This window comes from Oenanthe melanoleuca, chromosome 5 (genome assembly GCF_029582105.1).
Source record: "Oenanthe melanoleuca isolate GR-GAL-2019-014 chromosome 5, OMel1.0, whole genome shotgun sequence".
NCBI lineage: Eukaryota > Metazoa > Chordata > Aves > Passeriformes > Muscicapidae > Oenanthe > Oenanthe melanoleuca.
This window is the reverse complement of record NC_079339.1, coordinates 31,706,389-31,727,715: the sequence shown is the minus strand read 5'-3', so window position 1 is coordinate 31,727,715 and position 21,327 is coordinate 31,706,389. Positions and strand designations below refer to the sequence as shown.

The window sequence follows — 21,327 nt, the reverse complement described above, 5'->3', positions numbered from 1 at the left end:
GTAAAACCAAGATTTAAAAAAGTCTTTATGGCCTATCACCCAGTATTAGACAAAACAACTGAAATTTGTTTTGGCAGATCTGGGGCTAGCAGTTAAAAATAAAAAATAATAAATGTAAAAGCATGAAAACTGCATTGCCATTATGCCTAAAGATAACTGTAAATCTTTAAAGATACCAATGATTGCTTCAGATAAAACAAACAAGTTCTGCCAATCAACTCTAAAATATGTAATGCATGGTTTTCTAGGTATCATAACTCAAGGCAAACTTCACAAAAACAGGAGTAATATTGTCTGCCACAAACTACTCTCTTCATTAGGCAGCAATAAGGATTGACATATCCATTTCTTTGCAGTCGTGGTACTGCTGGCAGAAACACATTTTTTTTTTCTTTTTCAACAACATAACTCTTAATTTTACTGAAAACTTCCTTGAAACCAATTGTCCTGCTCATGGATCTTGAAAAGAAAGTATTAAACATATCCTGAGGCAAAACAGGTAGTATTACTGGACAAACAACAGCAATTGTATTTTCCCTAAAAATATATTTTATATCTACGTATAATCATGGGTGCACACTACAGAGAAAGGGAGGAACTGTGAGTTTTCTGATGACAACAGCTTTAGGTAGTGGAAGCTGAAGACACTCTAAAGAATTCTCTCTAGTTCATTGTGATCTTGAGCTTCAAAAGCTGCAGTTCACAACATCTATTAGAGCAATGATTTTGGAGTCTAAAAAGTGTTTCAACACTTTACATTCACATATGCTTTGGTAAAACCACCTTTTGCCTTGCAAGCCTTGAAGCCACTACTCTATATAAACGAATTCTTGTCACTGTCATTTCCTTGTTTCAATTACTTTAAGGAATGCATTAACTGGACTTTGGTGTTCCCTCTTCTTTTCTTTTCACTTACTTCCTATACTGCAAAGCTTTGTAATCTGACAATAACAACCAGCGAAAAACAGTGGCTGATCCTATCTTTCACTAGGACACATTCAGCTTGCTCAGTCAAGGCTTTTTAACCAAGCCTCAGTTAAAACCGTGTACATGCTTTTTGTTGTCCTCAGGAATCTCCTGTTTGAAAATGGCAGGTAAAATATTAAATTGGGAAGTAACATCTAGCCACGTTATCTGATGGTTTGGCATTGGCTGACCTCATATGTCACATGAATGAAATTCACCTTGCTGCAGTCCTGACACATTGTGTTGCCTGTTGATGAGCAGGAGGCAAAACCAGGCAGGCTGGTACAAAAATAAAAACAAGGAGAGGAAAAGGTAAAGCATAACTAGCTAATATCAGACAGAATACTGTGAAAAACTCTTATAGCAGGCCTAGAAGAGGCCCATTAGGTAGACTTGACAGCTTAAATTGTCCTAGCAGCACCAAAAAAGATTTTGCTGCAGCCCTGCCATGGATTTGGGGACAGAAAGGGGGATGAAAGGGATAGGAGAGCTGGAGGATGGTGTGATTCATTTATTTGTCCCTTGCAGAATTCACAATTTGGGGATTCTTTGGGGGGTGGGGAGGGTGTGTATGTGTGTGTGTGAATTTCACCCTATATATAACTTGGAATCCTATTAGAAAACAACTCAGTGACACTGCAAATCCACTATTTCTCAGCATGCTATTTTTGAAGCTGAAACACACAACATATTTTGATCTCCAAAGAAGCACAATAAAGATCCCCTCTTCAAAATAAAATGAGAAGCAAAAAAAAAAAAAAAAAAAAAAAAAAAGAAACAACCCTCAACCAATTGCACATGTAATAATTTCCAGGCTGGCTTCCTGTGATTGTATCCGATTATTTAAATTTTGGACTGTCTCTTTAATTTGAGGAGCAGGGAGAGAGGCGACAGATGGCAGACAGAATTGACTTATGTCCTCTATTCTTCTGCAGAAGAAGGGGGAGTGCAGAAAGTTTGATCAAGGCAAAAGCTACAGTACATGGGCCTGGCTATAACTATCTAATAGCTCTTTTGACGGATGGGTTCGGAATATTTAGGTTTTTTTCTCCCCCAGACAGGCTTTGTAACAAACCCACGGTCCTGGGGGTTGCCATGGGTGACGAGAGAGCTGACATCCAGTCCCAACTACAAATAAGCACATGACAAATGGGCCCAGAGCCCTCCGACAGCCCTGAACCTTGGTGACCCCCTAAAAACCCAGCCTGCCCATACCCCGTGCCCCCCCAAAAAAGCATCACTGAGTATATGTTTTAAAACCGAAAGCTTGCACTTAATTGGAAACACTGCCGCGTAACCGAAATGCTTAGGACAGCATGTACAAGTAAAAATAAATCATGCAGCATTGTTATTTAATGCGCTGTGACATCATTTCCTGAAATTAAACAGAGATGACACAGATTCAGACAGTCCCTGCTAAGGTTCAGTTCAAACAATTCACAGATGTTTTCCTCCAGCCAGCAGAAAACAATGCGGGACTTAAAGCACTCCTCTCCTCTGCCCCTCTCCATCTTCCACTCCCTCTCCTCAGCCTTTTCACTGGTACAAGGAGGTATGGCAGTTTTATAATACATGCTCCCGCAAAAATATTCTTTTTTTAATTTAATTACTCAGGCTGTTGTACTAAATAGATGGATCATTGTGTCACAAAAGCATCAATTTTTCAGAAGAAATAACAGATGTCTATGTAACAATGATTAGATTAACCACTCCCAGACAAAGCTAGCTTTTGAGGCCCACACACCCCATGACCCTGGGTTCCCTCTTCTGTAGGGGGTGGATGTAGAAATGTCAGATCTAATCTCAGATTCCATTTTTAAAACAAACAAAGCCCCACCCCCATCCCATTTCAGCTCCTTTCTTTTAAGATTGTGGTGTTTAAAAGGTATGTGAATGTTTGGTCTCTCACTAAATCTTCAGGATGGATTTCATGGCCGAGGACTAGGAGCACTCAGAACATGAAACCTTTCAGCCTGGGATCAGAAGTGTCATTTTGAGCGAGATTTCCAGGTTTATTCTGCCCAGGCTGGTGACACAGTAGTGCAGGCAGGCAGGACAGGAGGGGGATGCTGCTGACACTAGGCAGGGCTGCAATACCAGCAGCAATAACTCCAAATGTTCATGGCCACCACCAGCCCTTCTGGTGAGACACAAAGAGGCACAGCTCTGTCGTCCTGGGGACTGCAAGACTGCAGGTCATGGGAGTTTAGCATTGGGGCACTGATTTTTCTTTAGCACTGGGGGTTGAAGTCATTTAACCTCTCCACACAAAAGTTTATCCAGCTGAAAAATGAGCACAATATTATTTTGTAGGACGTGCTTCCAACCGGGTGGTGTTTGTACAGAGGACTGTTCTACACCAGCAGGCAACTTATTACCTTGCTGAAAACAGCACACAGCCAGCCCTGCCTAAAAGCAGACCTGGAATAAAACTGTAGCTGAGGCTCCTCCAGCCCTCTGACCCCGAGGTGCCCTGAGGTGGAAATGGCAGCCACGCAAACACACGTGCAGGAAGTTCTACAGGAGAATCAGAGGACATTGTCCATCTCCTCTGTGCACCCAATGCACTCCAACACACACAACAAAATTCACTAGAATGAATGCACATTCCTGTATTATCTGGAGTTTCCCAGCCTCCTTCTCACCATTTTATCTGGACAGGGGTCTGTTGTATTTTTGGGTTTGGTTTTGGTTTTTTAAAGTAGAGCAAAAACAACAATGTGATCACATCTCTGGGAAAAGCTGCTCTTCTACAGTTTGATAGAAAGTAAGCTGCTCACAAAACTATTGTGGAGTGCAATGGCCAGCTAAGTTTGTAACCTTCCTTTAAGGTATTATTACTAAAGTAAAATAGGGAAGGATATATTTATGAAGGCAGGTTGGATTCAACTTCTTTGAACACTTGCTCCAAGATTGGCTTTGGTTGATGACATTCATCTCTAGAATCAAATCTAATGAATAAGTAATAGCTGCTCTGTATAAAAGGCTTTATAAGCCATTCATCAAAATACACAAGATACACATTTTATTCTCAGATACACCCACATAAATACAGAAAAAAAAAAAAAAAAGCCCCACAAAAAAACTGTTTCAGTAAGACTATTCATATTATCCAATCTGGACACCTGAATATGACAAGTTAAGAAAATTAATTCAAGTAAGCACTAAAGCTGTGGCTGGTTCATTTTGCCACCTTCCAGGAGAACTTAACTCTAGCCTGACAATGAAACAGATAAAATCAAGATATATTCTACAATAAACTCTGTAAAGAGCAAGATTTTCAGCCAGAAGATTGTGGAAATCAGGCTAAAATGACATTGTTCAATGTTAGAAGGTAGAACTTCAGCTAGCAAAAAAAAAAAAAAAAAAAAAAAAAAAAAAGCAGAAAAACCAGCTCAACTCCTCTGAGTTCAGGGGAGATATCCCAAATACTATCAGATGGAAATTTGGCATTTTCATTAAAAAAGCTTTAGTTTGCAGGCTACCATTGACAAATTTGTCTTCTTAAAGATTGTAACAAAAGAAACAACCAAAATAGAATTTTAACAAAGGGCATCACTCCAGGTGAAGTGTCAAAGCATTAAGTTAGACTCTGTTCTACCAGCTCAGTAAAAAAAGGTGAAAAAGTGTTGAATGTAGTAAAAATGTAGTCTTTGGCATACTGCTGCAGAAATGGATGAACTACCAGAGGTACAAGTCTGTAGAGTGGTATAATTACTTCCTTTATAACTTTCCTCTCTTCTGATTATATATGTATATTTTAAAGGTCCTCCATCCTTCAAAAGGGCATGGGAGGAGGGGGACCAGCTCTTTAGTTGCTGGTAAGAAATCCTAATCTCAGCATTGGTGTAAGCTGGAGGTGTCTATACATTTGAGCACTTCCTGTTTTCACTTCGTGATCAAATATGTTCTTTGCAGGGCAAATAGGGGAGCACTTGAGGGAGGAAAGCAGTGATGTCTGAGAGGCTAATTGAGTGTACTAAGGACTCCTTAGCATAGAGGAAAAGGAGTCTTCCAAAGCTATGAATAAACTCTCAGCTTGGGTCAGATTTCTTGCTGTTTCTTTTCTTTAGCCACCTTTGAACTCAACTAAAAACAGTCTTAATGTCAGGTTTACCTTTCTGATGTCATAATCTTTATGTACTATTGAAAAGATTATACTACCAGACTAGGATGTCCTCTACTTTCTTAAACACTGGATGTTATCCAGAGAAAGCATACACATTTCCAACCAATTCATCCTCAGATCTTTTATCTTCCGGTACTGTTGTAATTCCAAATGTAAGACAGAGCTCAGTAAGTGAACAAGAACATGACAGAAGCTCCAATTCCTTGCATTTGATTTCCAACAATAAAAAAAATGCATGTATATCCTATTTCAAATATAATTAAAGTTACTACAAAATGGAAGCTGTGATAGGGGGTAGAAATTGTTTTGAAAGACACAGCCTGTCAGAGACATTCATTCTACATCAGAGTTCAAGTGCCTGTCTCTTCAAAAAAGCCACTTAGGCCATTCAATTTTTAAAATTGGCTGCCTTAAGAGTTTGCAAACTGATTGAATAAAGGAAAAAAAATAGCATTTTATTTAAAATCATAGGTAAATACAATTAGTCAGATCTGAGTTACTCTCTTGGAATTCGACAGTCTAAAGGACTTCTACGTTTAATCCATGCCAGAAGAGATGGACTGCCAGTGCCTCTCCTTCCAGGGAAATCAGAGGTTAATGATTTTTGTCATATTGAGACTAACAGCTAACAATTGCTACAGTTGGCCTTTAGTATTTTATTTGTCCTTTTGAGGTATTCAGAATAGGTGACAATGGCTTGCAGTTGAGAACATATGTAGAGAGACCCCTGTGGCTTATGGAAAAGTTGCTCCATGCTGGTTGGGTGTTTGAAAAAAAAAATACAACCAGAGCTCTTTTATGTTCCTCTCCTTAATGAATGCATGAATGTCAAAATGTACCAATGGCCCATTCAGGGGGCAAAGCCTAAGCAGCTCCTTCTTTAAGAACACATCCTGAGACGTAAAATACATTTGCTTAACAAATTAAAATAATGAGATAATTCAATTAGTTTCTTTAAAAAAAAAAAAAAAAAAAGAGAGAGAGAGAGAAAGAAAAAAGGGTACATCAGGGGATTATTGTAATACAAGAACAGGTCATACAACACAAAAGAGGAACAAACCAATTTGAAATAAGGTTAGAGTAGTAATGAAGGAATGTACATTGAATCATGGACTGCCAAAGATATTTACTTGAAACAATAAAATTGTACATCACAGATTCCCCCGTTCTGGCTCAGCCAGAGTTACATTTTGAATGGACAAGCTAATTTGAGAAAAAGTGTGAGATCTTTAAAAGAAAGGAGTTTTCTTCCTTCCCTGCATGTGTTTATGGCAAGAATCTTTCTGAATTTACATTGCACTGGTCAGGGGTCTCCATTATCAGTTTGCAGGTCTGAGAATTACAACGCAGTAAATCTTTCAACACCTGCAAACTCATTAAAGCCTGGACGGTAAAAGGTTTGGGGCTTTTTTGCGTTCATTTAATCTGATATTTGTGAGGCCATCCTCACCAGTGATGGCAAATTTCCTTAATTCATGCAGGATGGAGAGGATCAGGAGAGAGAGGATAGAAACAAGGAAAAGGGATTTCAAAAAGCCAGAAGGACTTTCCTCAAGAGAAGCAAGAGGCAGTTGACTGTTTAATAAGCAAGTGTCAAATGCTTTCAAGGAGCACATAAGAAAGAAAGGCAGGAAGGAAAAAAAACACTAGGTATCACAAATTTCATTAGAGGAAATGGAGTTAACATGGAGATGTCTACAAACCAAACTTGTTTATTTGTGGCCCTGCTTTTTGCTGTACTACTTGTCTAAAGATGCCCTACAGCTAAACGAAAAACCCTCCACTCGCACTCACTCGACTTCCAAATTAAAAACATTTTACAGGTTAGTAAATCTCCAGCTGAGGTGATGTAGCAAAGAACAGCTGTGAAGTAATTTTGATAATGATGAGAATAATAAGCACATGGCAAGGTTCAGGGCTTTGCTGTTGCAGCTTCAGTGCTCCTGAATAGATAAAAGTGATTAAATACTCCTGATTATCCCTGACCAATATGTAATGGATTTACAGCCCTTTCAATTAGTCAGTATTTGCTTAGGACTCATTATTTTGTCTTTGGTTAAGTAATCAGCCCAGAGACTCATGTTCTGTCTAATTCCTCTGAGCCAAGTGGGTACAGGGCACCTGACCTTTGAAATGGCCATAGCTGAGAGGCAGGAATAACCACTACTCCAGCAGAGACACTGGCTATTCCAGCTAATCCTGACCCCACAGGCCAGATCAATGCACCTTAGTTTGCTACTAATGTCCTTACATCAAAATGATGGTTTAGAAATGTGAATCTATCTCTCCCCCCTTTAGCTGTGCTGCTGGCAGAGCAGTTCGATAGTCTCTATCATAAATAAATCGGGTCCCGGAATCATTACACTGCAACCAACAGCAGGAAATTTATAAAACCATGGAAACTTATAAAACTTCGGTAGAAGAAGAGGTAGTTAATAGCAGTTAGCATTTCAAGCCTTATCAAGTGAGAAACAATTTCAATGTGTGAGAAAGAAGAAAATCAATTGATAACTTTACCAGTTTCCATCATTTCCCACATGAAGTAAACTAGGTTTACAAGGTTTTCTGTGGAACTGTGTTTTGATGCCTAAGTGAAGCTATAATAGTCAACAGAACACCAACACACAACCAACAGCAAGCAGACAAATAAAAGCCCAAGGAAGGCACTGCTACTTCACATGCTTAATCTCTCTCCCTCTAAATGTAGATATTGCTGGGTTTTAATATTAATGGACTTGAAGAGAAGTAAAAAAGGTGTTTATTCCCTCTGTTACACAACTGAAAAATTAGGGAATCTGTAAGCCTTATTTCCTCACAAAAAAAAAGTAACAATGAGAAGGTTGCAAGCTGCTGCTTTGGCTTCTCTAACATCCACAGTGTATGTCAGCAAACGCACACAGGCCAGGGCTCTCTACTTCACCACATACATATGAAGTTTGTGTAAACAGAGGCCAGCAATAAAGAATCCAGAAGGAAGAGCTTTATATGTGCTAAAGCAAGAATCCCCCTTTTTCTGTCCTTAGGAAGATTTTGAATAGTTCAAAGCCAAAAATGGTTACTTCATATACAGGTGGTGTTCCATGCTAAGGCGTTGTACACTCTCTTTTACTCTCTATAGGATGTGTGTATACATATATATATACACACACACATAGAGAGAGATTTATAGATAGATAGATAGATTTCTTTGAGATTTGTCATGATTCCAAGACCCAAGAAAAAGAAAATCTAATTTAAAAACAAAAAAAAAAAGCAACAAAGCTTGAGACCTAATAATGGTCAAAAAATTATGGGGACAATTGATTTCTAATAATGATGAACAAACCTCATTAGGCACATGAATAGAAATGTATTTTGGTTTTGGGCACCACTTACTGTGAGATGCTGGAAAAGCCACGCTCTCATGATATTTGTTGCTACTTTGGGGAAAATGCCTCTTTTCTTCTGACGCTTTTTGTCCTTGTCTGGGTCATCATCATCTCCTGTACCAGGTGAGGCTACACTGTTGTCTAAACCATCACCTACAACAAAGAGAAAAACAGGAAGGAAGAGATGTTTAATGAACCAAATACAGAAGCCAAAAAATATCATTAATTGCCAAGACATGACCACAGTTTGGGGGTTTTTATCTGTTAGATCAGGCACATACCGTTTCTCATTATATAAGAATGCTGATACAAATATGTAAAATTAGAAAACCGTGTCTCTCCAAATACTGATTTTGTGTTTCACACATGCATATATCATTAATTCAATTATAATTGTGTGCTTGACATAGTGCAGTAGCTCTTTTTCAATTATGGGATTCAATGTGGGAAAACCTGCCACAAGAAAACCCATTTACTGTAAATGCATCCCTACAACCATTCTGAATATGTACGTATAAGTAATCAAGTTAAATGTTCTGTAGTCTATATATTCGAGGCCCTCTGCAGAGGTGGCAGTAACCATGTCACTGTTCAGTGCACATAACACACTGTCAGATGAGCCCCTCCCTGAAACCATCACCTCCCTGCACACACACACACGCACCCGCAAACACGTACACCTAGTGTGACCCTGCACACAGCATTTGCATGACATGAAAACTTCTACATCTCTGCATCAGTGATTATTATCATTAAAAAAAAAAAAAAAAAAGATGCACATCAAGGTAGAGCTCTCACTTAATCAGAACTTTCCATCAACATCCTTCTCTTCTGTGCTTTTCCCTGGCATTAATTGTGCATTAGCAAAAATCATTTACTTTTAACAGTCATAGTTATTTTTTCTTGCCCTCCAGCAAAAATGCCTTGAAAGCCTGCCTGGAGGGCATCTAAATTATGTATCTGAAAAACTCTTCTGGCAAGGCATTGCAGGACCCCTACTTTCTTAAAATTCATACGAGCACGTCTTCCTGTTTTTGGGAAGGCATCAATCAAGAGCAGCAATATATGCCATATTCCTACATTAATATTTGAACTAATAACTTTAAAAAAAGGAAAGAAACAAGATCCGACTTGTGGCATAATCAAATGCAAAATAAATGAAGAATACTGGGACAGCACTGAGACTTTATAGATTGCTGTGTTTTCCTTACACATCATTAGCCCGGAGCCACACGAAAGAGGAAAACAGAGAAGTGGAGAGTTTATGCTCCCTGCTGGTGTTTAAGAAGCCGAGGTCCTGGAAGGACATCTGGGAATTGTGCTGAGACGGTGGTTTTTGTAATTTAAGAATAGACATTCATTAGCAGTAAATGCCATAAATCCCATGCTAAGTAAAAACCTTGTCCAAGAAAGCCTAAAACAATAAACTCTGTGCTCAATGTAGCCTGAGCTAGACGCTCCATAGCTTCCTGAGGAATGCTATAGATTCACGAGCTAATTCCTATAGCCTCGTCTAGATCTGTAGTGCTACTAAACGAAATACATTGCTGCTACATACAGTCCATTTGCTTCAAAACTTCCATTTCAGCTCCATCTTCCCTCCCATGCCAGATCACCCTTCTTGTACTGCATCCCCTCTGAAAAACCTACCCTTTTGGACTGGAGAGACAGAAAAAGCCACAGCAAAAAGCTGGCAGATTAATTTTATTGACATTTCCATTTTCACTGCAATGTGATACCCTCCATCACATGGAAGAGATGACCCTCACTATTTACAGACTGACAGGCCACTTCATTACAACCACCCTGCCCCAAGGCAGAGCAGCTCCTTTCCATCTGCCCAAACACCAGAGCAAGACCCTGAAGTCGCTGCTCTCTTTCTCATTTTTTTTTTTTTCCTATTAACGATAGAGACAGGAGAGTCAAATCACAGTAAACTAGTCAAAGAGATTATGGAAGCCGTAAACACTGTAACCAACTGTTTGCTTTTGCACTATACTGGTTATTTAGAAAGCACTCCTTTCTGCTGCTTTCTTCCCCCCATGTATTCCACCCTACCCTCTCTCACAGACACGTGTGCGCGCACACACACGCGCACACACTTCCCACTATGCCAAGGAACTGCTGCAAGGCAAATTCTCACAAACACTAATGGCTTCTGACTGCTCCTTGGCAACCCCAGCATTTTAACCTGGGTGGATATGCTCTCCAAAATACAGACACTGGAGCTATCTCATCAGCTGTTCATGTGACACAGATGGAGAGTGGCTATTAGGAGCCAGGCAATGGGCCTTGGGGATCTGAGGTGCTGTACTGTAGCCTCAGGCAATTTTGAAAAGCAGTACCCGGAGATGGGGGGGAAAAAAATCCCTACTGAAAGTGCAAGTTTGAAGTCAGTCAGTCTGTTTGTCTATCTGTCGTGAGGATAAAGATATCTTTGTCTCTTTATGTAAAAGCAATGTGTGTGTGCACAGGATGTGTGGAGCTGTAAAACTTCTGCTCTGCACCATCCTTTCAAACCACAGAAACACCAGTTCACTCTCTGTATGGACAAATTCCTGTCTGCCTGCATTTACTCTCCTATTTGTGAGCATCCTCAGCAGAAGTCTCCCACACTCTATACCAGTATTTGGACTTTCTGATGAGGTTATTAATATCCTGGTTTAAAAAACCTAGTAGCAGCCCAAGAAAGAAAAGTTCAGCTAAAGCTCTCATTACCTTCCCATCCTAATCAGCAGTTGAAATCATGAGTCGGTGCTTGCCTAATCTGTTCCATAACCTCATGAAAGGAAATTCAAATACTGTAACTCCAAGTGATATCAGAATAAAAATACAGCAAGATTTGCTCCTCCTGGTGTACGACAGGCCCAGTCTTGTTAATCTATATTGTCATATCTTTAACAGGACTACCACTGCTAATGTTAGTGGACTCAGTTTCTAGTGAAAAGAAATCATAAAAAAAGCCCATAACTGTCTTTTCAGAGATGGAATTATTTACTTCTGGTCCTAGTTTTCATCACCCAAATAAATGTGTTACTTTAAATGAAGAAAAATAAATTATCAAAAATGAAATACAATGAACAGATATGAAAGTCACTTTATGGGAGATTGGATTAAATACATTTTTCATACTGTATGAAGGAATCAAAATTTAAATAATTTAAATTATCATTACAAGAGATTCTGCTATATGAACTGCTCATATCCTGATTTAGATGGTAAGAAGAGTAGTTTTATGGAAATGGCAATTCTACAAGCATAGTTATCCCAATTTTCTAGAGAAGAAATTAAGATTTGGATTTTGGTCCACTGTCTCTCTCTTTCACACAGAACCAAAAAAAATTAAAGGTGATTTTCTCCTGCTTTCTGTACTGTCCAGTCATTTATTCTTGTGCAAAGAGTACACATGGTTGCAAAACTCTATCAGTGTTGCAGGGAAGTTGGGAATTCTCTTTGTGGAAGTGTCAATGACTACACAGGATCCGAGCCAGTTGAGAATTAGGCATTTTACCCAACTTAAGATTATAGCAATGCTATATAATAGTCTCAATAACCCCTGTAAAAGATGGAGAGAGTTTACATGAAACTTTGCAAAGGGACCCACCTGGGGTCCCTTAAAGACCATCTCTTCTAGGGGAAGAGTTTGTGGAGGATGCTGAAGATGCAGGTCTTCTTTCCACAGTGGGAAGTTGGGCTTCCACACTGGCTCTGTGTCCAGGAACTCTTAGTATGTGCTGAGAGTTTCCTTCCACAGGATAAATTCCTTTGCATTGAAAGTAAAGAAGACTGCCTCTTCTTTAAAACATATCACGTAAGTAGTCATAGCAGAATTTCCATTGCACCATAATTCCAGTGTGCTGCAAGCTGATTTCCTTGGACAGATAAGCTTGCAAAGCCCAGTGTTGACATAGCCAAGGACTCTTTGAGAAACAGAGACCAGTCCTACATAAAGCCTGTCCAACCTTATTGTATCAATGAATTTTTCTTTGTTAGTCTTCCACATTATCAGCATTATCTCAACGCTAGTCTGTGTTTTTCACAGAGTGAAAACCCAGCAGCAGAGGAAGCAAGTTTAGAAGTTGCTCATCTTGTCTTTTTACCACTTGTGAACAGGATGAATAACAAATTCCCAATCTATCAAAGTGATAACTGAAAAGGATGACCCAGTCAGGCCAAAGCACAGAAGCCTGGTAACAGTCCAGATTCAAATTCTAGAAATAGTTTCTGTTACCATCATAGCAAGTAGAGCAGTTAAAAAAGTGATTTCTGGAAAAATACGTTTCAGGAACCAGTGTTTGAATTTCTTCACCATCAGAGGTCCCTTACAGCTTTAAGGTTTGTCACACTCAAGGAAAAGAGAGAACAGCAGGAGTATCTAAACTCGGGGGAAGACAAGACACTTTGCCATTTTTCTAAAAATAGTGGATGCAATACGAAAAGCAAGTAAAAGGATTCTGAAAAGGAAAGCTGCAGTACACTATGCTGATCTTAAGTAAGCTACTCTAATCTTCCAGTCTAGTATTTTGATGGAGTGGAATATGTAGATATAAATGCAAAACAAAGAGGGAAATCTGCATGCAGCCTATATTCACAATTTGCAATTATTTGTTTGTACTTCCAACGTGTCCCTCTTGACACATAAATATTGTAAACCATTATTAATAAGGACATTCAGCTTAGTAATACAATCCATATCGCCACCACAGAAAAATTTAAAAAATCTGGTTAATTATCACTGCCAAAGAGCTGGAGAGAGTAGTGTCTGAAGATGTTTTTGAAGATAAGACAGTCTGTGCTGAAGGGAAGACTAATAAAGAGGGAAGGTCAGCTCCAGAATCAAAGACCCTTCGGGAGAATCCTTATCTTCACTCCATCCTGTTAAAATTATCAGGCTTTTAGCCTTACAGCTCCAGCAGATCACAGATCTTTGAATGAAGTCCTGGCTACGGATTGTTTTTTTTTTTCTCTTCCTCCTAATGATCTGTGTTCAAGGAAGTTGACTTAAATCTCCTCACACCACAGGAGCCATACTTATCTCCTGCATCTCTTGGCCAGGGAAACTAAGTTAAGATAGGTTATGATGGCAAATATGGGACTTTGAAAATCACAAATAGTTCAGGTGGGCAACCCAGCTCAGAGCTGTGCCATCACTGGCAGTGCTCTGCCAGCACCTGAGCTTGTTTTGCTAAATAACTTTACTCCAGGAGGAAAGGAGCCGTCAGAAGCTGTGCAGGGACCTTACAGGAGCACTGAGCCTTGCTGACCTGCACGATCACATCTTCCTGGAGTGGACTGTCCTCAGTGAGCTGCTGTAATCAGACCACCGTGTTCTCTGCCCTGGTGTCTCTGAGACACCAGACACGTTTCAGGGTTCCCTGTTCTATGTTCCAGAGAGCATCTTGGACAGAAAGAAAGGCTGGACACTGGTGCACTGGGAGAACAGGAAAACTTCAGACATACACCACCACCATCTCTCTTCCTACAGAAGATGTTATTCTTTTGCCCTTCTAGAAGAGGAAGGAGACAAAGACCTGGCCTCCTCTCTTGCTGTCCTTTTGGAGAATCTTTTGCTTTCCAGAATAAAACCCAGCGATTCCACTGGGCCGATAATGTAAAGATGACATGTGTGAATTTCACACAAGGCATTAATAATTATTGCAAATTCAAACAGGAAGAAAACTTAAGATGCTATCAGACCCCACATTCAAAGCTATCCTACGTAATCTAATTGCAACTTAGCATAGTTTGTCATTCAGGAGCAAGTCCCTATTGCCATCTGGCAATCTGTGCTAAAGGCTTAAAGACTTGCATGGTATCTTGTATATAAAGTGTATTTACAAGAGACAGAATGAAAACAGTTTATTTTCTGTTTCTGGATAGGCACCTGCCTAAGAGTCACTAATATACCTTATTCGCCAAGAGGAATTCACAAACGTTTTATAATTATTCAAAGTAGGAATGATATTTCAGCTCTTATTATAGCCACGCATGCCATAATATCAAAATTATTTCAAAATTATTTTCAGAACTGTTAAGTTTCACATTTCCCCTTTCATTACTTTTCTGTCCAAAAATAAAAAAAAAAAGGCTAGCTCTTTTTGTGTCCTTAATTATCTGTGTTTAGAGCTCATGTTTATTTGTAAAGTGAATTGAGAAATCTTAAAAATTCTACCAAATGTCAAAAATGCATTTTTCTAGGTTTTATAAGACAAAACTAATAAACCACAGTTTAAATGTTAAGCTCTTTCTTACAGCCAAGAGATTCATGGTTCGTTCATTGCAATCCAACATTTTTTCACATCAGGTGAAAAAAGTATTCCAATGCAGACAAGGGGAACAACAGTAAAGCAACCTGCTAATTACTGATCTCTCTTACGTTCCTGCTGTGCTAAACTGTCCGGACATGTTGAAGTGAAATTTTTCTGCGATTTTCAAGTGACTAGTTCATGGCCCACTGCCGTGGAGTGCAGGAGAAGGGATGAAATGCTTTAGTTTACATGCAACATTTACTAACTGTGTGGGTTTTCCGACATTAAAGAGGGGACAGTGACCCATGCCACCTTTTTCACACTCAAAAGAGCACTGAAAAAACAGTCTTCATAGGCTTACCTCAGGCTTCCCTGGCCCTTAACACCCTCCCCCCAGGGTAGGAGCAGAAAGAGAAAAAAGAAGGGATTTTATGCTCCTTTCTCTTCAACTTTTCAGGCGGTATAAGCAGCATTTAGCAAATTCAGCCTCCAAATGGCTCCAAATGCTCTGAGCTGCAGGGGCTCATCCTTTGTTAGCCTCCCTCTATTTACACAGGATTTACGCAGGCTCTCCACTGAAGAGACCACATGTTTCTGACAGAAAGCACTTCCATTCACACTGCATCAGGCAACAGGATTGTAACCACTGCAGCTTCACGCTGACCTGAGATTAGGGATTTCAGCAACATTGAGATGGTAACAATCTGCTAACTAACGAAAATTATCCATGGAGAACTCTGCTGCATACTCCAGTTAAAACTACCATGGCCAGATAGATTAGGTTACTTAAAGGGGCAATTAAGAACTAGCTACTGTCAAGAATATGCATGTCCATCTACAAATCACATACACACAGAGAGAAATATCAGCAGGGGGAAAAAAACAAATTAAAAAAAAAAAAATCAGACTGCAGCTTGGATTAAAACAATTTCACCCACTGGTTGAAGACATAAAGTGTAAAAACAGACAGATGGACACATATGTAAATGTGGCTGCATTTGTTTCTCTGGAACTGGCAAGTTAGTAATAACAGTATAGTTTAATAATTTATTTTCCATGGTATTTTCACACTGGTTAACTGGGCAGTGGCAATGCTTATGCAGAACTTCGGGAGCAGAATAATTCCTTCTACCTAATTGCTCCTGGGGCAAACAAACTGAACTAAGCGACCTCTCTTGCCTCTTCCTACAAGAACTCAGTACAGGAACCCGATATCAGTCTGGGGATTTTTAAAATGTGGATTTTTTTTAAAAAATCAATTCGGCCAGTCAGTATTTCTGCACTGAGATTTTTTTCCCCCAGATTTAGTATTGTGTCAGGCTTTTTCAAAATGGATTACACATACACAAGCACAACAAACGTTGCTGGTTGAGGCTTGTGATTTTTTTGCTCAATAGCTTTTCATGGGGCAAAAGAAAATTGGATGGGAGCACAGGGCCAGAAAGGACCACACAGATCCAGTTTTTGATGAGTTTTATTTTGACATTTTAATTTGGCAAATTATTTTGCTTCTGCAGCGAAGGACAAAATAATTCACTTCCATAATAGTAACTCCTACATGTATCTGATAACCACTTAAAAAGTACTCGGTATATTCTAAAGTTCTCCATAGTATATCATAATAAAGCTCTTCTGGGCACTCAATGATTCATTTTTAGTGATCTCTCAAATGCCCTTACCCACAGTTAACACTCAGATTTTATTAAGGAAGAAAGCAGGGACAAATGTCCACTTGAGTCCCAGCTCTCAAATTCAACTCTGCTTGCGCTGCAGTACCTAAAGCTAAAGCTTTTTTAATGTTCTATTCACCTCCCCTGTGTGGCATTTCTGCTAACACAGAGTTCACAATCTTTCAGCCCCAAACACAGAAGGCTGCTATCTCCAAGACATCCGAGGAATGTGCCAGATACTATCATCTCCCCTGCAATACAAAGAACCAGAAAGAGGCAGAGACCAAAAGGAGACGTGCTGATCAGGTTACTAAAGTCCAGAAAGTCTTTCCCAGAATGCTAAATGTTAATCTTTGAACCAGAAAATGTTATAATTAAGATCCTTGTAGTTGGAGGAAATGCTAGCTGTAGAAGTCAAAGGTACAGCCATTTGAAGTTGTACTTTTTTGCACGTTTATCCTAATCTTGCACCCCTCATGCTGGCACAACTCCCATCAAGCACTTTGTTCTATTCAAGCAAAATTATCATTAATGTCAGTGGCAGCTTTGCCTGAGTAAGAAGTGTAAGACCAGATCCATGTCTTGTTCACAGAGAATTGCAAGCACTGCACAATTCCAGAGGAGATACACTCATTAAAACATGTGGCTTATGCTGATTTATGATGCTCTTCTATTTAAAAGTGAAACTCGCATTGTACCTCACAGGAAACTGTTCAATAGACTTTTTTTCTACATGGTTATAACTTCAATTCCCACCCTCCCCACTTCAGCATAAGCTGATAAGTGTACTCCCTGTTTTTGGTATCTAGGCTGGAAGAAAGCATTATTAAAATAGGTTTAAGTATTCTCTCTGCTTCAGCAATTACTTTGCAGTGTGAATGTAAATATCTGTTATTCTGTTAAAATTTTTCATCCTACTAAACACTGTCACACAAAGTGTACTTGTGCTGCAGTTTTAGTGGCATTCTTTTTAAATCTTTTTTTATATATTTTTAGAGAAGTATTTTTGGCACTCTCATAGTAATTCTGTTAAGAATACCAGCTGCAGACTGGCTACAGCTGAGGCAACAATAACAAGTCATTAACGAAATCAGGAGACAAAAAAAATATTTTTCTTTTGCTGAAAGGACATCTCCTGTAAGAGACTATTTTCCTTTTTTAGTTTTGGGATAATGTTTTTCATTTTCTCAACCAACTGTATAAAAGTAAGTATACATTAAAGAGCTGTATTTTATTCTAAGTATCTTTTTAAAATTTGTTATCCTGTTACTTTTGTCACTAGAATAATATCAAATGTGGGCAAAATAGCTAAGTTTAATTAAAATTCTACCTGCAGTTGAAGTCATTAAGTTCAATTGTACCTCATCAATATTTAACCTTTACCATTTTGCAGTTGTTTATATATATAGCAGAATGTGAGAACTTAAAAGTAGATGATGACTAACATCCTGCACCATTCTTCTTCATTAAATCATTACTGTAGTTTCTTGAAGAGTAAAAATGACTGTTTTTTTAAAGGAAAATAGCAATCAGAGCATCTCAATTTTCCTTATGGCTGTTAAAAGCAGTTATGAACTGTGAGATATTTTAATGTCTTGCAGTTTCCCTTAGACCCAATGCTGTTTGGCACAACTGTTTGTTCAGGAGGCAGCCCCTAAAATGATGCCCACTAGTACAGCAAGAGTCCACGTACAGTCCACATTAGAAACCTCTTTTTTCAGGGTTCTGTAGTTATTAAGAAAGCAGTAGTTGACATTTTACATATAGGTACACATGGATAAATTTTTTTCATTGCTAAAAAAAAATAAAAAATAAAAAATTAGGACTAGAAATGTAGCAGACAGTTATTCCTGAGAGATACTAAGTTAAAAGCTTCAATTACTGAAAAGGGCACTTGTTAGGCCACAAGTCCAAAATGCACATTAATCTATTTTAAGATGTATTAAAGAAAAAATGGAGGATGGCAAAATGATTAAAAGAAAAGAGATGTTTTAGTAGAAAGCCTTCAAAATGAACCATAAAAACCTTTTCTGGTGATAAAATGTACACAAATGTGTTACATAAAACAAATAAAAGTACTGACTTGATATGCATTCACAAACACTTGGACAGCATAAGAAGAGATGCTTGCTGTGAATGCATAGTTCAGAAAAAAATTCAAAGGTACAAAACAACTCCAAACTTGGCAAGTCTTACATACCATAAGAGCTCCAACACCTATGCACAGTGGGGTGGATTAACCCGCTGGGTGCTGCAGACATATAAATGCACCTCCTCCTAAAGTGTTCACTTGGCTGGCAGTCTGGAAAATGCCAGAATGTGAAGGGTTACGTGGGAACACTCACAGGCTGCTCTTGCAGGTTCAACTTAAAGCCCATACTTTAAATATAGGGTGTTATGTATTTGGAAACACAGCTAATACCCTTTATAAGCGATGTGCTACTTGGTGCTCAAAACAAAGGACTCGACCAAGCCTTGCTCCCACCAGTGAATCATCCTCCAGATGACAACTGCGTGCTTTGGACCTGCCTGCATTTATTTTTGGGAGTACCATTTTTCAGAAGTCTTTTCCTCCAAGAAGCCTTGTAAAAGTGAACTGTAAACCATCTATAACTTACATGCTGTATATACTGGATGCTTAAAAGTGGTTACTGGAAAGGTCTGAAATGTTTATTTCCTTTGAAGTTCAGTAGATGGACAAAAAGAGCAAGCATAAAGGAGCTAAAGTTCCTAGTTAGTCCCTGACAGATATCTTTATTATATCAGAAAGGCATACAAGCTATTGAATTTTTTCCATTGTATAATTTTACTGATTTGTTTCAGAATAATATGATTAAAAAACAAGCAAAAAAGAATGAATGGTTATGATCACCTCTCTCTGCAGCCAAACTGTTCCATAAAATGCTTTGGGCTGCTTTAAGTGACATACACATAATTCTGTAGAAACAGGGGGGGAGAGCTTTTGACAAAAGTTTCAATGAAGTCGATTTAGAAAATAAGGAAACATAAGGTTAGCAAGATCACAGGGTACTAAGTTGTTGTAACACTATTTTTTTAAAAGTTCACAGCACAAAACTCACAGCACAGACACCCACTCTGACACCTGCTGCTTTGCCTTTTTGCTCATAACCTGTAATTTCATTTCAGGTCTTTCATTGTCACAGAAAATATTACAAAACACAAATATGCAGTGCCTGCAAAGTCTTCCTAGACTGATTTGTGTCCCTGAGCTCTTTCTAGGGAAGAGCCTCACAAGCTGGGCTCCTGAGAGCTTGCATCACCCCACTCCCTCCTTCAAAGGAGTTGGTGTTGCCTACATGTTGGTACTTCAAATGAAAAGCCTGGCAGGTTAGGAGACTTCCTTCCTTGAGGTTCAATGGGTAAAATGGAGTTTCCCTCTGGAGCTAGGTTCACCTAGCCAGTCAGCAAGCTGACCTGTCTGCCATAAGATCAAATATAAACCCCACCAATCAAGTAGCAGTCCAGGCTAAATGTGCTGATGCAACAAATTTCCAGATCTTGATCACACTAGGCAGGGGAGTCATTCTTCTCAGTGATAAAGTCACTGAATGCACTCTTGAGGAGATAAAAAATTAAGAACTGGCTGACTTTGCACCATTTGAGTGAGTTATTCACCACTGACCCAGAACAACAAAATTGTCATATTCTGGCACCAGCTAGGAATGGCATGGTCATCTCTGACTCCTTACTGCTAGTCTGTAAGGAGGAAACAGGAATCATTTCTGAGCTGGTTAGTGGCATCAGTCCAGAAAGTACAGTGTTTAAATACATTATGCATTAGAAGAAACTTCACACAGTCTCTCCATCTCTCTCCCCTTCTCCCCCTCCTCCTAAAAGGGCTTGGTACTTAAAAAAAAAATTAAAAATCCAAACAAAAAAAACCCCAAAAACCAAATAGGATCTCAGGAAATAAGATTTGCCACAAAAACATTAAATCCCCCCAATTGCAATTTTATAGTTAAGATATTTTTACCTATGTTTTACTATGACAGCTTTTAAAACCTAACAGAGATTTACACTGCACATAAGAATTGAGATGTTAACAGCATTGGATCATTATCTAACACAAGATATTCTATTATCTTTTCCTGTTATTGGCTCAGAAAGGTTACCTTCAGTAAATTTTAAGGAAAAGAGTTTTTTAAAACTGCTCAAATAAACAAGGCACACAGCTTTCACAAAAACTGTTTTGAAAGTAAAACTTAATATTGGTGGTGGCTCTTGCATAAGTGAATATTGTATATTACTACTTTTAAATACAAGCATGCCAGCACACTCCTGTGCTCGTTTGAGCATTACATTTTTTCAAGTCTGAGCATGGCTATTGTTTTTGCTAATCCTTCATTTCTAAATGTGTATCATAAAGAGAACATCCTGAAATACTCTGTTAGAAGGCAGGTTCTTGGACATAATACTTGTGATCAAAATAGATGTACAAGGACATCTTATTTCTTTTCTCCTTCAGCTAAATATCACGATTTCCATTTTTGTTACTTGAAGCAAAGGCAAGTCTTAGCACTGTAATTTCAGTAAAGAGACCAGTCGTTTTTTTCTATCTGTGGCTGACCAAAATCCTGAATTATGAACAGTATTATCCTGTCTCTATCTTCCTGCAGCATATGTGAGAATTTGTTCTGAGAGACATGGGGAAAATTAAGGTTTGTCATTTCCTCTTTCTACCTCTGATGAACTCAATGACAAAACACCCGGACCTGACTTGCCCAGCCGCACATGCTGTGTTTCTGTTTTTGGGGATCACACACACGGAGCAAGCCAGCTTTCCCAGGAAGAAGTGCTCCAATGGACAAAGATCTGCCTGTGCTGCTGGTCTCTGCAGCCAGGACAGCTACATGAGCACCAGCCCTCACATTGGGGTGGAGAGTACTCGGAGAACAGGAAAGAAATATCACACGGAGTGCGGATCT

General features: G+C 39.0%; 1 protein-coding gene across 7 annotated transcripts in view; it reads right to left on the bottom strand.

The window, feature by feature from the left end:
* MEIS2 (Meis homeobox 2) overlaps nt 1-21,327 on the bottom strand; it is a 172,866-nt gene that overhangs the window by 111,225 nt on the left and 40,314 nt on the right. For all 7 annotated transcript variants that reach the window (XM_056492342.1, XM_056492348.1, XM_056492346.1 and 4 more), the window contains one exon: nt 8,471-8,616. In XM_056492342.1, coding sequence (XP_056348317.1) covers nt 8,471-8,616 — 146 coding nt within the window. The remainder of the gene's footprint in view (nt 1-8,470; nt 8,617-21,327) is intronic.